The 15,022-nt window shown below is 46.2% G+C and overlaps 1 protein-coding gene across 2 annotated transcripts; it reads left to right on the top strand.

Annotated features, from left to right (window-relative positions):
* Positions 1-859: 859 nt before the first annotated feature.
* On the top strand, positions 860-14,235 carry ANP32E (acidic nuclear phosphoprotein 32 family member E). 2 transcript variants are annotated; one of them, XM_075445315.1, is made up of 7 exons: positions 860-1,153; positions 2,845-2,994; positions 3,592-3,714; positions 5,135-5,300; positions 6,858-7,015; positions 9,192-9,246; positions 11,376-14,235. In XM_075445315.1, exons 1-7 carry the CDS (start codon positions 1,100-1,102, stop codon positions 11,438-11,440), a joined length of 771 nt encoding a protein of 256 aa, XP_075301430.1. In that variant the 5' UTR covers positions 860-1,099; the 3' UTR covers positions 11,441-14,235. The 2 variants fall into 2 exon arrangements, with proteins under 2 accessions (XP_075301430.1, XP_075301429.1); XM_075445314.1 differs by having other exon boundaries at positions 861-1,153; positions 11,373-14,235.
* The last annotated feature ends 787 nt before the right edge of the window (positions 14,236-15,022 follow it).

Here is a 15,022-nt window from a genome sequence, read left to right as displayed (position 1 = left end):
TCCCTATTTGGGGAGCGTTTACATCCTTTTTTGTGGCTTTTTTTTGCCATTTGAACTGCAAGGCCCACGCAGCCATCAGTGGGGAGATGCCAGCGGGCTGCTGCGAGCCGAAGGCCCAGAGCTGAGGGTACCCACAGGGTGACCGGCGCGCCCAGGGAGCCGGCGGCTGCCCCGCAGCGAGCGCCCGGGCAGGGCCGCAGGGAGAGCGGAGTTGAAGGCGCCTGCCTCTGCGTCCCGCAGCCTCCGCATCCCGCACACAGCCCCAGGGCGGGGGAACCCCGCGCAGCACCGCAGACGCGCCGTACCCCCCGCTCCGCAACACCCCACTGGCAAAAACTTCCCCGCAGTTCCCCACGCAACCAGACACGCAAGAACTCGGCGCAAGCTCCCGCCGCACAACCCCGTCCGCAGCCCTTCCGTGACCAGGCGTGCGGGCCCCGCGCGTGCAAACCCGCGCCGCCCCCGCGAGCGGCCCCCCGCACGCACCCGCTCCCCGCGAGCGGGGCCCCCGGCAGCACCGCGGGACCCGCAGTCCCCCGGGGCCGCACGGTCCGGCCCTCCCCACAACCGGACCCGCAGCCCCCACCCCGCACGAAACGCCACGAGCGGCACGCCCTCCCCCGCCCCGCAACCGCGCGTGCAAAACCCCACGCGTGCAAAGCCCCGCCACCACGTGCGAAGGGCGCGCGCGCGCACTCCCCGCACGCACACACAAAGACGAAGCCCACTACCCCCTCCCCGCCTTTAAAAGGCCGCTCGGTCTGACGGACAGCGCGGCCAGCCAATGGCGCGGCGCCTCCCGCGGCGCGGCCAGGCCAATGAGAGGGGCGGTGTCGCGGAGGAAGCCCCGCCCCGGGACGGGGGCGTGGCGGCGGGAGGGGGCGCCATGCGCCATGTCATGGAGGCTCAGTGTGCGAGCGGCCATTGACGGGATCGGAGCTGCGCGCGGAGCGGGGCGGCGGCGGCGGCTGCCCGCGGCTTTCCCTTTCCCATTTCCGCTTCCCTCCCGGCGGCGGCGGCAGCAGCGACCCCGCGGGCGGTCCCCCGCCGCGCCCGGCCACCCTCCCTCGCCACTGCGGAGCCGCGGGAGGGGGGGGCGATGGAGATGAAGAAGCGCATCAACCTGGAGTTGAGGAACCGGGCCCCCGAGAAGGTGAGGGGCGGCGGGGCGGCGGGCCGCGCTCCCCCCCCCAGCCGCGGGCGGGTCGCCGCCGCCTCAGGCCTGGCGGGCCCGGCCCGGCGGCGCCGCCGAATCTGGGTCAGCCGTGGCGCAGGAGCCCCGCGGGGCGCGGGCGGCGCTTCCGGGGGGCGGCCCAGGGCGGGGGGCGGCGGGGACCCGCGCCCGCCGCCCGCCCGCCGCCCCTCGCCGACAACTTCGCGCCGCGGGGTCGCCGCTCGCCCCCCGAAGTTTGGGGGGCAAGGGGGGTGGGGGGCGCGGCGGGCCCCCAACTCGCGGCCGCCGTTAATCCCCTCCCGGCTCGCCGCCGGCCGCCTCCAACTTGGGAGCGCGGCCGCGGTAAACAGGTCACGGCCGCGCCGGGTCCAGCCTCGACCCTTCTCTCGCCCTTTCTTTTAATTTTACGGTTTTAAATTTTTTTCCGCCCCGCGTGGCGCGGCCGGCCCGGTCCCGCTGCTTCCAGCCGCCGCGATGGGGAGCGGTGGCGGGGGAGCCGGGGGTCCCGCCTGTGTCGCCCCTCCCCAACCCGGGGCACCTCCCGCCGCCAACTTCCCGTTTCCTCGGAAAGATGCGACCCCCCCCCCCCCACGTCAGAGTTGGAGATCGGGGCGCTCACGTGCGCTGCCCCCCGCCGCCCACCCGCCCAGCCCCGGGGGGGGGGCGGCCCTGGCCCCCCCGGGCGCAGCCCGCAGCCCACCCGTGGCCGTGGCAGGGGGCCCGGCGTCGAGCTCAGCGAGCGGGAGCAGCGCCCAGCGCTCGCCCCACGGGTGAAGCCCGGCTACGGGGCTGCCCCGGCTCGGGGGGATTTGGGGGAAAAAGTGCCCGGAACGGCTGATGTGGCCCGAGCGCTGCGTGTGGCCCGGCTGCTGGGCAGCCGGTACCGGGAGAGGCCTGCGGCCGCCGTGGGCCCTCTCCCCTGGCAGCGTGCTGCCAAACTTTCGGCTCGTCTGGGGTAATGGTTTTTTGGGTGGAAAAGTAAAACAATAGCGGCAAATTGTGCCCCTCGGAGGCTTCTGCAGCAGCCTTGCAGCCTGGTTATTTAAAGCACGCGAGGAAAGGGAAGAGTCGCCTCGCTAACGTCCCTGCTAGTGGTGTGCTCCGCTGTAGGTAAAATAATTTAAAATTAATTGGCTGCTCCTTGTTACCGCTTCTCAAAGTACGCGACCTGTATCGATTATCTAGTCGTTTTAGTGGCTTTGGCGGGAGGGAATTATTTAATTTGGCTTAATTAACCTGTAGAACTCGCTGCTAAAATAGTCTGGAGCCAGGAGGTTTCGGGTTCGGGAAGAAGTTGGATGCTTTGGGAGGCTGGGATGTGCACCGTGGAATGAAGAACCACGATAGCCGCTCCCTCGTGTGCAAGGGCAGCGTCTCGCCCAGGCTGCGCTGGCACTGCGGGAAGCTATAAACGCGTCCCTCGATGAAGTTTGGGGTTAGACGGCAGTTTTTGGAGGGTTTGCAGCATGCTCGGAGGAAGGGAGGCCGTGGCATACTTTTTTTTTGAAGCAGGTGGGTGTCAGTGATTTTTGGACCATGAGCCTAGTTTAAATTGAAACCAACCGCCAAACCGACAGATATTGAACGGTCTCTGAGCTGTGGTTGAGATGCCGCGTGTGGGGTTTTTGGCGATCGTTAAACTGACGAGTGACTTGCTGTCCTGTTGGAAGGTGACTGAGTTGGTGCTCGATAACTGCCGATCCAGCAACGGTGAAATCGAAGGCCTGAATGATTCATTTAAAGAACTCGAGTTTCTCAGCATGGCCAATGTAGAGCTGACGTCGCTGGCCAAACTCCCCACGTTGAGTAAGCTCCGAAAGGTGCGTGTCTCTCGCCTGCCCGTGCTGTAACAAGGACAAGTCACGGGCGACAACCCACGGTTGTGCCTTCGGCGCTCGCGGTTGACTTGCGTGGCGCTGGCGGTGCTTTATGGGATGGCAGGCGTGTGAAACCCACGTCCAGTCTACGGGCTTTTTTTAAGGTGTGAAGTTGGTTTGGGTCTCTCCAGTTAATTGTGGCCCAACTGGGCGTGCTCAGCGACGCCGAGGACAGCGAGTGCTGGTCTGTTAAAAACGCCAAGGCTGGCCGTGTTGGGCTGGGGGTTGGTAACGGGTCCATCGCTGGCACAGTAAAGGCTTGCAGCGAATTCCAGTATTCTGCTAACTCACAATTTAGGTATCCCAACCCGTGAGATTTTAAAGAGTAGTTTATAATTCTCAAAGTAAGCTTCAAGGAACTTTTTGACAGCCAAAGCGTTAACACAATTAGTGCTTGTTAACTTGTGGGGCTCTTCAAAAGTGTTTGGCTTTGTGATTAAACTTCAAAGTTAAAGGGAGAACGATTAAAAATTATGCGGTCTGAATGTAATGGTAAGGAGCCGGCCCTTGAATGACTCAATTTTTTGTTCTGTACAATAGTTGGAGTTGAGCGACAACATCATTTCAGGAGGCCTGGAGGTCCTTGCAGAAAGATGTCCAAATCTCACATATCTAAATCTAAGTGGCAACAAAATCAAAGATCTTGGCACTGTGGAAGCTCTTGTAAGTACGGAGTGGGAGGGGCTAATGGAAACCTCCAATGGATAATATTTTTTTAATGAAGAATGATTAACTTTTTTCGCAACGGAATGGTGCAAACATGGCTATAAGGGCTGCGTCTGAGCAGTTTTCTCAAGCACAGAATAGAAACAGCAGTTGGGGGTTTAGACTGGTACGGAGTAAGATACCAGCGAGTACAAAGATGCAGCGCGGTACGTTCTAGCTGCTTGTATTCCTGCTCAGCTGAAAGGCATGCAAAATGGAATTTCTTTTCTTACTTGTCGCATGTTCTATATGTGGGGTTTTTTTTTCTTGCCAGCTCAGGTGAAATGGGTGCTGCGGTATTTTAGGTCTGTCCGTATTCCAGTTGGTGCTGACTCGATTAACTCAATGTCACGGTTATTAGAGACAGCACTTGTAAATGTGCCGCTGTAAAAGTCCTCCTGTATTAGCGGGGTGTGCGGAATAAAGAGGGTTTTGAGCTTCTCTTTTGCCTTTGGAAGAAAAGTAGCCGAGTTACATCTTGCTAATCCTCTTGTGTTTGTTAAGGTATAGTTTGTCTCATAAGCAACCGCCTTAAGCTTTTGTTAAACTGTGAAGTGATTAGGACGCGTGGATGAGGCAGTCAGGAGCACGCCTGGAAAGCACCAGTAGTAGGTGGTTTAAACGCAGGAGGAAGCTGCCAGCGTCTGTCACTGCCTGGTCTGTTCACCCATTTGATACAGACTGCGTGTTTTCAAAACTGCTCATAAAGATTCTTTATCTACTTTAATGGTGCTTTAACCCTGCAGTCAGTAGACCAAGTAAAGCAGTTAGTGCTCTACGGAAGAAACGCTTTTCTGTAGATGGCGGCTGCTTGCTAAGCCGTGCAGGTGGCTCGCTCTGTGTGTGTGTAAAGTCTGAAAGGTGAGGAAAAGCACCATCGGTGGTCTAGTCTTTATTGTTCAGAAAGCAAGTTCTGTAGGCCAATTATAAATGCTACCAAGTGCCTCTTGCTGGCTTGTCACAAGATGCCAGTAATTAAATTAGTCAAACTGTTTACTGAAAGGCTGCTGGAGTTGTTAAGCTTTTGCCCTGAACAAAAATAGGCTATGCGAACAAAACCCAACCTCGAATACGTGTTCTGCCGTCTGTGCACAGCGGTCGGGTGCTGCAGGGAGGTGCTGGGCACGCTGCAAACACGTGGTGGAGTTGGTCTGCAAGCGCAGTGTCATCAGGCGTTCTGACTACTGCAAACAACTTTTGGACTGAAGTTTGTATTTAGTGGGGAGCAAAGTACTTAATAGAAAAGCAGGGATGGGGACAAAATCAATCCTGTAGCTGGCTGTGTGGTTAACTGTATTTGGGCCATGACTGCACTGTAACTTGAAGCACCATGTCAAGAAATCGGGGGGGGAAAAAAAACCTTTTCATTTATTTTCAGCAAAATCTCAAAAACTTGAAGAGCCTTGACCTGTTCAACTGTGAGATTACGAACCTCGAGGATTACAGAGACAGCATTTTTGAGCTGCTTCAGCAAATCACATACCTAGATGGATTTGATCAGGAAGATAACGAGGCACCCGACTCAGAAGATGATGATGATGAGGGTAACTTCCTGAAATAAACTGTGGATAGAACTAATATGCTGTAATAAAGATGTAAATGTAGCGTGAGGTATAGCGACTTCTTGAATGCACTCGCGTGATTCTGTGCTCTTATTTTTCAAGCGCAGACTTTGAGAGCTCGTTTGGTATTAACTCACTGTGATACAGAAGGAAAACTGTCAAAAGGTTTTGAGTGCTTTACAGAAGCCTTCTGAGTTTGAGGAGATGTGACTAAAGATTTTGTTACAAAGATAAAAATGTTCTCAAAATAAGTTGTTGCCAGTAGTAAAGCATTTTGGCACTACCAAATGAGAAAAAGGGAGGGGACAAACAGATTGTTTTGTATGAAAAATTACAATTTTACTGTTTTTTTTTGTAACGGCTTCAGTCCCATGCTCAAGTACAGTACAATTTTTTGTTCAAAAAAATGTATACGGTTCCTTTTGATCTGACCTCAGTTCTGGTCATCAGCAAGGCTATTGCTACATCTTTTCCCATTGTTGCCTGATGGAAAACACAACCCGCAGGTATAGGTCTGTCAGTGTGTGGCTGCAAACTACGTTGATGTGATCGCACGAGTATGCGTGCGCTGCTTTAAATGTACTTGGCTTAACAGAGGACTGACACGGGCAAAGCTGCGAAGGTAAAAAAAGTCCACAATGTATTAGAGCGCTGTTAGCAAGTCTGATGGGCTGTGGTTGTGATGCGGTGTCTTACGCATGTCTGCCTTCTCAATATCCGCACGAATAGCTGGGGAGGTTTGGGCTGTCTCTGTGACAGAGGGTTCTCTGGGTTTGCTTTGTGCCGTAAGTCACTGGCTGGGAGCTGCCACTGCTGTATGCGGCGTCGTGGCTGTCAAGGGGCTGCTGAGGAGTACTCAGACACATCAAAGTTTGGAAGCCTGCCTTTAAACGAACTCAATGAAAGCCAAATAGTTGATACTTGGAATGCAAAAATAAATCTGATATTTGAAAATATATTAATAGGTTATTAACTTGAAAGTGAATTTAAGTGTTAAATCACCTTGTCGTTTCTTGTAATTTGCTTAACTGAGACTGTGAAAGTGATTATATGCTCCAGTCAGAGAAATGAAATTAGGGATCATCTCTTTGGAACTGTAGGTGTTTCATATTTACAAGTAAGTGATTAAATAACAGATAAATGTATTGCGTTAAGCTGGTTTTGCCTTTAAATATTTTAGGGTTTCATTCTGTAGAGAAGCCTCTCTTCCCCTTCCACTGACTAAATTTTCAGCTCCACTGCAGGAGTTTGCATACGTAGCTGCTTCGGGCACTGAGAATTTTGCCTGTAGCTTGTGATGTAAAAACATTGGTAGCCGTTCTTCAGGGAAAAAAACCTACAACGATTAAATTCATTAAAAATCATGCTCTTTTCCCACATGTTGCTTGCATTTAAAAAAAAAATTTAAAAAAAACCCCAAACCCTTCTGGGGAAAAAAAGGTTACAACTAGCTTGACTTACTGTACAGAAATTTGCATAAAGAGGAGTTAATGAGGCTTAACTTTTAGCACATATGTGTAAGTGTATCCTTCATTGCAGAAGGAGATGAAGATGACGATGATGAAGATGAGGATGAAGCTGGTCCTCCAGGAGAATATGAAGAGGAAGATGATGAAGATGATGGAGGTTCAGATTTGGGGGAAGGTGAAGAGGAGGAGGAAGTTGGTCTTTCATACCTGATGAAAGAAGAGATTCAGGTAAAGCTTGCAAATTCTGCCAAATCCAAGAAATGAAGAGAAACTCCCTACAGACTTCTGCATCCATTTAAACATACAGATGCAGAGCATATAAATGCAGGGCAGGTGCAGTGAGGCGTTTTAGAGAGAACGCTGCTGTCGCTGAAATACAAAGTGTTGACTGGAACAAGAGTGGTGGCTGTCAGCGGTGAGGATGGTCCTGGCTGACTTCCAGGACTTGGTTGACTGTCATCCCATCCCTGAATGTTGCAGGATGGTAGAGCCTCGTTAGTCTCTGTACGCTCAAGAAGCCGTTCTCCCCAGTGTTTTGAAACTATGCGCTACTGCCAGTTAAATTGTCAGAATAGAAATACATATGAACTAGAAGAAATTAATTTCTTTTGGAAACCCAAAGAAAATACCCTGGTCTTGCAAAAGAAGAGAATGAAGTAGCAACAAGTTGCCAGTACTTTGCATAAGATGAAACAAAGGAAAAGTCTTGGGTTTTGCTGTCGTAAATGCTGGGTTTTCTGCTATGCACTTACTTGAAAATGTTCTTGGTGGTATTGAAGAGCTGTGGAAAATAGCCTACAGGATCTTGCATGTAGTAAGTAGTGTGGTAAGAAGCAAACGGAGGAGTATTAAGATAAGAAAACATACGTGTTTTACAAGGTCATGAATAGATTCTCGCGGCTATAAACTGGTCATGCCTATATGAAGGCTGGAGAGCAGTAAAACCTATGAGTCCTGATTTAGTGCTCTGCTTCAACAGCTACACGGGTTTCGGAGGGAGAATGGGTCTGGCGTGGATTTTGTGTGCAAGTCTGTGCAAGCAGCTCACATGTTTCAGATCAAAAAAACCCTGTTGACATCACTTCCATTACTGTTACTTTTGAAAAGAGTTTACTTCCTATCAGCTGCATTTCACATGGATGTGCAGAAAATCTTGAACTAAACTCTTTGGTGTTCTTCATTTCGTTCTTGTAACGAGCGCTCCTACGATTTGCTTACAACTGTAACTTTGTTCCTGCCTTCACACTCTGAAGAGGTAATGGCTGTAACACAATTCTTGAAGCTAAAACTAAATAACTAAACCTGTTCTGAAGCCCAGACCGCAGAGGTAGTTCTTTGGAAAACGAACAATATGTGACTAGGAAGAATATCAGGAATTAATCACATGTGCTCGTTAGCATATGTATATGCTCGCTCTGCATGGTAGGTGGCTAGGATTTGATGCACAAAGCTGTGAAAATGTTAGGGGAGTTCAGAACTGTGGCCTTTCTCATGGTGGTGCAACAAGAGCAGATAGTGAGTTTGCATTTTGCATTAATTTAGGGAAGGAACAGGTGGTGGTTAGGGTGAAGTGTGTAAAGTTTTGGAAGAGTTTTAGTCTGCTAGCTTTTCCCTGAATTTTGGAAAATTATTTTGGAAAATTAAATCATGCACCATTCTAATTGCAATGAATTAATCCAGAGTGTTTTTTAATTCCCATGTTCTAAGGGCAAATGTCAGATGGGCTTTCTAATGTCTTCACATTTTTACTTGTTCCATTACCCTATGTATAAAGTTTGATAGAGCAGATGGATATAAAAAGAAGACTTCAGTTTGTCTTCAAGGCTTGACATGGTGCCAGTAGGGCAGAGATCTTGCACCATTGTTTAATTTTCTGGGGCTGCTGATTGTTAACTGGTTTACATTTTTCATCTATCAGCTGGGGGGGGACACAACAACAAAAATCCAAACCCAAGAAATCCCCCCCCCCCCAACTTAATTCATTTGACATAGAAACAATAATTTTGTGAAGATATTAACCGTCCTGCTTTCTCCTCTTCCTTGTCCTTTAATGACAGTGGGTGAAAAGGAAAACTAAAGCTGTTTGTCTGCTCTGTTTGCTGTCGTGGCCTGTTCAGTTAATTTTGCAATAACGTACTCTTGAGCTGGCGTAAGGTAGTGATAAGTGGGAAAAACAAAGAAATGAGAATACCGGGCCAGATAATACGCTGGCTTGGGTGATTAAATGTGCTGTTGTCAGTTGGGCTGCCTATCCTTGTACAGATGTCCAGTACTAAAAAAGTGAAAGTGGAATGTGACCTCTGAACAGAGTGAGTGGTATTTTCTGAATGTCTGCTCGGGATCAGCATGTAAGCAAAACTTAAATAAATGGCATTTTTAAAAGCATTTTACAATTTTTGTAAAGGATGAAGATGATGATGATGACTATGTTGAAGAAGGAGGTGATGAGGAAGAAGAGGGTAAGTTCTAAAGTTGTGACTAAAACAACTGACGTGTTATAATTCTGTAACTTTGCAAGTTTGGGATGTGCACTTTCATGGCATAAATCACTGTTGGGCCAGTCTTTCTGAAGGTATGTGAAGTATGTTAGGATCGGTTTAAGCAAGAGCTTGAGCAGGTAGTAAAGTAGCTGTGCAGTATTTGGTATTTTTTGTCTACTCACTTGTAAAATGAAAACAAGGAAGAAAGGACAGTTTTCAAAGTCTCTCGTTGAAGCAGTTTTCTAAAATGAAAGACACTGTATCTCCTACAAAGGTAGACATTTTAATTTTCCAGCATGGGGAGGAGAGGGACTTTTCTTTCTACCTTGCAGGTGTTATTTACATACATTTAAAACATCCTGTTGCATGCACCATAGGCTCCACTGGCAGAGCCCTGGAAGCAGCAGTAGCAGCTGTATCTTTTCCCTTTATCAAGCTGAAAGTGGCTTTTCCAGTAAACTTTTCTACTTCAGAGCCAGCTCCTAGGAGGCAAACTCAACCCAGCATCCTGTCCAACGGCTTTGCTAGTGAGCCTAATTGTATTTTTCTATCTAGTCTTTGTATCAATGGTTGTAACTTCCTAATTTCATAAAATTACCGTTTTTATATCACATACACGCAGAACAGTCAAAAGCTTGCAAAAGAAAAAATGCCAGCATGCGTGGTTCATCCTGCTTTAAGAAGGTAGAGTGTATCGAGTGTGTACAACCGATGTGGAAAAAGCGGCATTCTTGCAGGCTGATACTGTTCCTTTGATATTTTGCAGAATATAAAGTTCTGTTTGCAAGAAGTGGGTTACTTGAGTATTTTCATAAAATAACTTTATCTTTTGATATTTCCAAAAGGACCCGCAAGACGTTAAACCGGACAAACATATTGCTGTCTTTTGCACCTTGTTTGAGGTTTCCAAGCCTTCAGAGTAGGGAGCAGCCTTACGTTTGCTGCTCTGACTCTGCTCTGGAGCACTGGGACAGAAGTTGCTCTATAGGCAGATGATTTGTTCTTGGTTCTTGTGCACATACTGGTGTACTTTGACTTGTGGGTGGATGGATGGGTGGCTTAGCCGTGTGCATCTCTGTGTTCCAGCTGGTAAGATTAAGACACCAGATAGGAGTCCCCCATTACTATCAGTAATGGCTACTAAAGTCCCTTTAAAAAATTATCAAGCTTAATCTTAAAATTAGCGTTTTTTTCTCTGTACTTTCTTCGCTACAAGGCTCTTCCAGAACTTTGCTTTTCTAATGGTTAGGAACTCTGTCCTAATCTTTAGACTATCCCTAGCAACAAAGTTTTGTATTAATTGTGAAGCCCTGAAGTCTGTGAAAACTGCAGACACATTCTAGAATTTCTCACCAGACCCATCCCCATCTCATCTGTACGCTTGGCTTAATGGAGCACTTTTTGGAGATGTATCTTGCACTTGAAAAAACTGAAATTGTGAAGTATTAGTGCTAATTCTACACTTGTTACAAATGCAGCCTTCGAATCGATTAAGACAACAAAGCAGGCGGTCAGGATGGCTAATTAGCCAGGAAATGACTGCTGGAAAATAAATCTATTAGGTTTGGCGAAATTGCATTTCATGATTTCACCACAAGAGCGCATAGTCCACTGACTGAATTAAGCATATTTCTAAGAACAAGCTCAAAGATGTTTATGCAAGATGCTTATATCGGTTTGTGACTGGAGAGGGAACAGAGCATGGTTCACTTGGTATCTGCAGAGGCTGCTGGGGTTTGGACAGGGTGGATACAACTTCTGAAAACTCAAGTTAGGGAGATCTAAAAGGTTATTTCCATTTTAGTTCTTAAACATATGTTAACAGAAACACTTTTTCATAAATCTACTTCGTATCAGCAATTCCTGTGTGGAACATTACATGCTTAGCTTGAACTTAGTTTAATATGGCCTGCATGAATTATTCAGGGTGAGGTAAACTGATCTTCTTTTGAGAGCCATAAGCAACACAGAGATGTTACAGTGGTGAATGCATTTACTGCAAACAAACGGCAATCTGTTTCAGTTACCTTTTCTAGAAGTATAACATGACGTCTGCGATGTCTGAGCAGAACGTAATGAGCTGTATGCGTGTCTCTCTTCCTTAGCAGAGGGCGTTCGAGGGGAGAAGAGGAAACGAGACCCTGAAGATGAAGGCGAGGAAGAGGATGATTAGTTTGTTATAGACACAAGTAGGACCAGACTCTTAAGTTACAGAATACGCAATAGTGATTATGCAGATCTGTATGTCTCCATGTACCATAGATGTCCCTACAGAAGATAATATGTTAACTTTTTATAGGAGACGTGTGGTTTTACTATTCTTGCCCTTTTTATCATTCCAAATAAGATATAATAGCCTGTTAGTGAACCTATACGTAGAAAACAATTTTCAGCCCTGTAATCACTGAAGCCATTGTCAAGTTTTCCCCCCCTAGACTTTTATTTGGAGCTCTTTAATTTTATACAAGCTTGCTGTGTTGGTCATCATTAGCCCAGAGTTAAAACGCCCATTTCACATGGGTTTGATATTGGGAATTTCCTTCAAGATTTTAAAGTTTTTATACTGAAAAAACTGAACTCAAAAATGCTATATGGCAAATTCCAGTCTCTTTTAAGTGAGATGTTGACTATAGTCTGAGTTTACCAGGGGTTCTATTTGAAATCGACAACTAGGTTACACCTTTATTTCAGCTTCTTAAAAGGTGACTCCTGTAGTATTTTTTTAAGTTTTCTATCCATTTTGTGTGTTACATTGTAAAGCCTAAATGGGTTTCATAAGACCTTTCTTTCCTCCTTGTTCAGATGTTCAGTGTTTGCTGGAGTATTCACTAGATACCTTCAAGAACGTATCTTGGCAAACCGAAAGGGTTATAATCCTTAAATTTTCTCCAAAATACGTAGTTATTGCAGGTATTAAGAAAAGCAAACAGTCTGTAGTTTTAAACCATTTTGCTAGAAGTCTTTGTTAAACTTTCACTCACTTTGCTCTTGCATTATCATTTTGAGAATTCTGCAACAATCACGGTGTTTGGCTATAAAATATATGCATTTCTAATGCAGATGTTAACGGGTAACTCCTTCAAGCACATTTTTTTCAAACACCCCCCCCCCACTTTTATAGAATCCTTGAAGGGGGAAAGATGAATATAAGTTAGTCTTTCTTCGCAGGTCACCTTTTAAACTTTTTAAATCTGGTTGTAGGCAAAACATTTGAGTTCATGTATAATACTAGTTAATAGTTTAGGGTTTTTTATATTGAATGGCTGCAGAAACTTGTTCCATTGCATCCAGCTGGTGGCAAGTACAGGAGACATGCAGATGAGCTTTTCTTCTAGCAGCCTGGTTGTGACCAACAGGTCGTAATAATTCTGCCCCAATGGATTCATGTTTTCTATTTGAGCCACTGCGAAACAAGTTCAGACATCCAGCATTACTCTTTAAGTCGTGATTTGGAATTAAAACAGTAGTCTTGGTATAAAACTAATTTACATTGTTTCATGTAGGTACTGAACCAAATATCACACACAGCTTTATTCAAGAGACTTATTTTTGTATCTGTCTTGGCTGACAATAGCTGCCATTAAACTGGGGGAGACACCAAGGGTGGGGAAGAGGGAGATTTCCTGGACCTAGGTAAGAGTCAGTCGCCCATAGATCGGTTACCTGTGAATATTTAATAGGCATTTCACACGCTAGCAGACTTTAAATGTGACTTCCAACTCTTAAATCAAGTTTAGATACTGCAGGGTTGAAGTTCTGCAAAGCCCAATTTCTTGTGTGTGTGGTTTTTTTCCCCGAAATAGAGCCTTAAATCATAGTTTCTCATGTAGCTGTAAAGCATAGCCAGACATTAAAGGCATCGGAATGAAACGAGTCAGGCAGATGGCAATACGCGTGGAAATGAACTGACTAAATGGGGTTTGCATTTTTTAATTAATATCTGTAAAGACACTAGAGAAGTAGTGGTAAAACTACATTTGCAACCACAATCTAAGTTCCTGTGTTTGTGTATGAATACTGAATGAATAGAAACCTTAGGTAAGTGCACATCCTATCTTGTCATGGAGGCTCTGTGTTCAAGGCAGTTGCTTTGTGCTCAGCTTTCAGATAGAAAAGTGTGTTTTCCCATCTTTTTGCTCATTTTTTTTGTCTCAGCAAATGATTGAAATTTATTATTTATAAGTGTGTACTTTAAAGTACCTCATTGTCAGGGTTTTCCTTAACTGTCTTTTCTTGATGCATTTAAAATTAGTTTTAAATGGAAAAAAATTCTATTTTGGTGGATTAAAATTATTTGAGTACTGGTCTTGTTTCAGTAAGCGAGTCCAGTTTTGACGTTGGATGAGCTATTTGGACAAACCAGAATAAACTCAGAAGGGGTTCGCAGACCTTCCCTAAGACAGGCAGACTTCACGCTTCCTAAAAACAACTTGCAGGGTCGTGCATCAGCCGCCACATCTGAAAATCTGAGCCTCACACAAAACTTAACTTCCTAAGTAACTTTGTCTTTTCCTCAGTGTCACCATCTAAGTATAGTTTCATATTTGTCAGCTTGGCATGCAATTAAACAGCATAGCATTTTTTAAAATAAGTAATACAGAGCCTCCAGATAACTTTTGAAACTTTTTTGCTTGGTGGGTGGTCTTTTCATGCAAATATGTAAGGGTGGGTTTTATATTTTGTAGAGGTTTTGTCCTATTTTAATGCTCTTTGTATGGCAGTATGTATATAGTGTGTTTCGGTTCCTTATCAAACTCTTTCCTTAAACTTTGGAGTAACTGATTTTGTGCAACTGTGTTTTGAATAAAGCCATGACAGTGTTAAATTAAAGAGAACAACCCTGCAGCACTCTTCTGATAATTTTTAGTTGTAACAAAAACATGTTTCCTCCCCACGTGTGCTGTAAATTTTAAATTAAAAAGTTTTCAAACCGAATTATTTCAAATAAATTGAGACTATTGTATTGGATTACTTCTTTTAGTATGTTACAGCTGTGGAGAATGCGGTATTCTTAAGGAACGGAGTAAGAGGTAATTGTTCTTTCCTGTTACCTTTTCGTTGTTGGGGAAACCTGCAGAGTTGTGCATCTCTCTGGGGCTGGCACTTGGGCTTTGTGATACCAGTTCTTGCTAACGTGGTCACAGTCGAGGAAGGATGTTGTGGAAAACCCAAAGTGATGTCTGGGTGCCCTTAGAGCATTTCCAGATGAGCTCAATGTAGAAATGAGCGCTGGCGCTGCCGGGGCGTTTGCATACCGTATAAATCAATACCTTTCAAGTGTAGCTGAGCTATGCAAGTCTGGCTGAGTCAAAAATGAAAATCAAGAGCCTTTTTCTATTTTGCTTTTCATAAATGCTGACTTGGTGTGCCCGGCAGCTCGAGCTGCAAGTCTAATGCTGTCCTTTGAAAGTAGCTGCTTCGGTCTGGATGAATTACTCCTCGTTCAAGAGCAATGTTTAAAAAAAGCTGCTTCTCCTGTACAGCTAGACAGAGCATTGTTTTTATTTTGGGATTAGTCCAGCATTCTTGGCAAAAATCTCCTGGATGCGCTTGAGAAAGCTAGTAACAGGTTTTTCTTCTATTATGAGTGATTAGCCAAGAAATGGGTGGTGGTTTTCTGGGATTTTTTTTTTTTTCTTAAAGTGTGGGGAGGAATTGCCTTTCCATTGATAACCACATATTGCCTGCTCGCTCCCTAGGCACCTATCTGCCCACTGCAGTGAGACCAAATGGGGAACCTGAGCTTTAGGATTGT

This window comes from Opisthocomus hoazin, chromosome 30, assembly GCF_030867145.1.
Source record: "Opisthocomus hoazin isolate bOpiHoa1 chromosome 30, bOpiHoa1.hap1, whole genome shotgun sequence".
NCBI classification, from domain to species: domain Eukaryota; kingdom Metazoa; phylum Chordata; class Aves; order Opisthocomiformes; family Opisthocomidae; genus Opisthocomus; species Opisthocomus hoazin.
The sequence above is the reverse complement of the archived record's forward strand: the minus strand, read 5'-3'. Positions and strand labels throughout refer to the sequence as shown.

Bases quoted from the DNA above. Each gene is read 5' to 3' on its own strand.
- ANP32E (XM_075445314.1), top strand. From the start codon at position 1,100: ATGGAGATGAAGAAGCGCATCAACCTGGAGTTGAGGAACCGGGCCCCC. The intron at 1,154-2,844 runs GTGAGGGGCGGC...TCCTGTTGGAAG, and splicing joins GGAACCGGGCCCCCGAGAAG to GTGACTGAGTTGGTGCTCGA. The intron at 7,016-9,191 runs GTAAAGCTTGCA...ATTTTTGTAAAG, and splicing joins TGATGAAAGAAGAGATTCAG to GATGAAGATGATGATGATGA.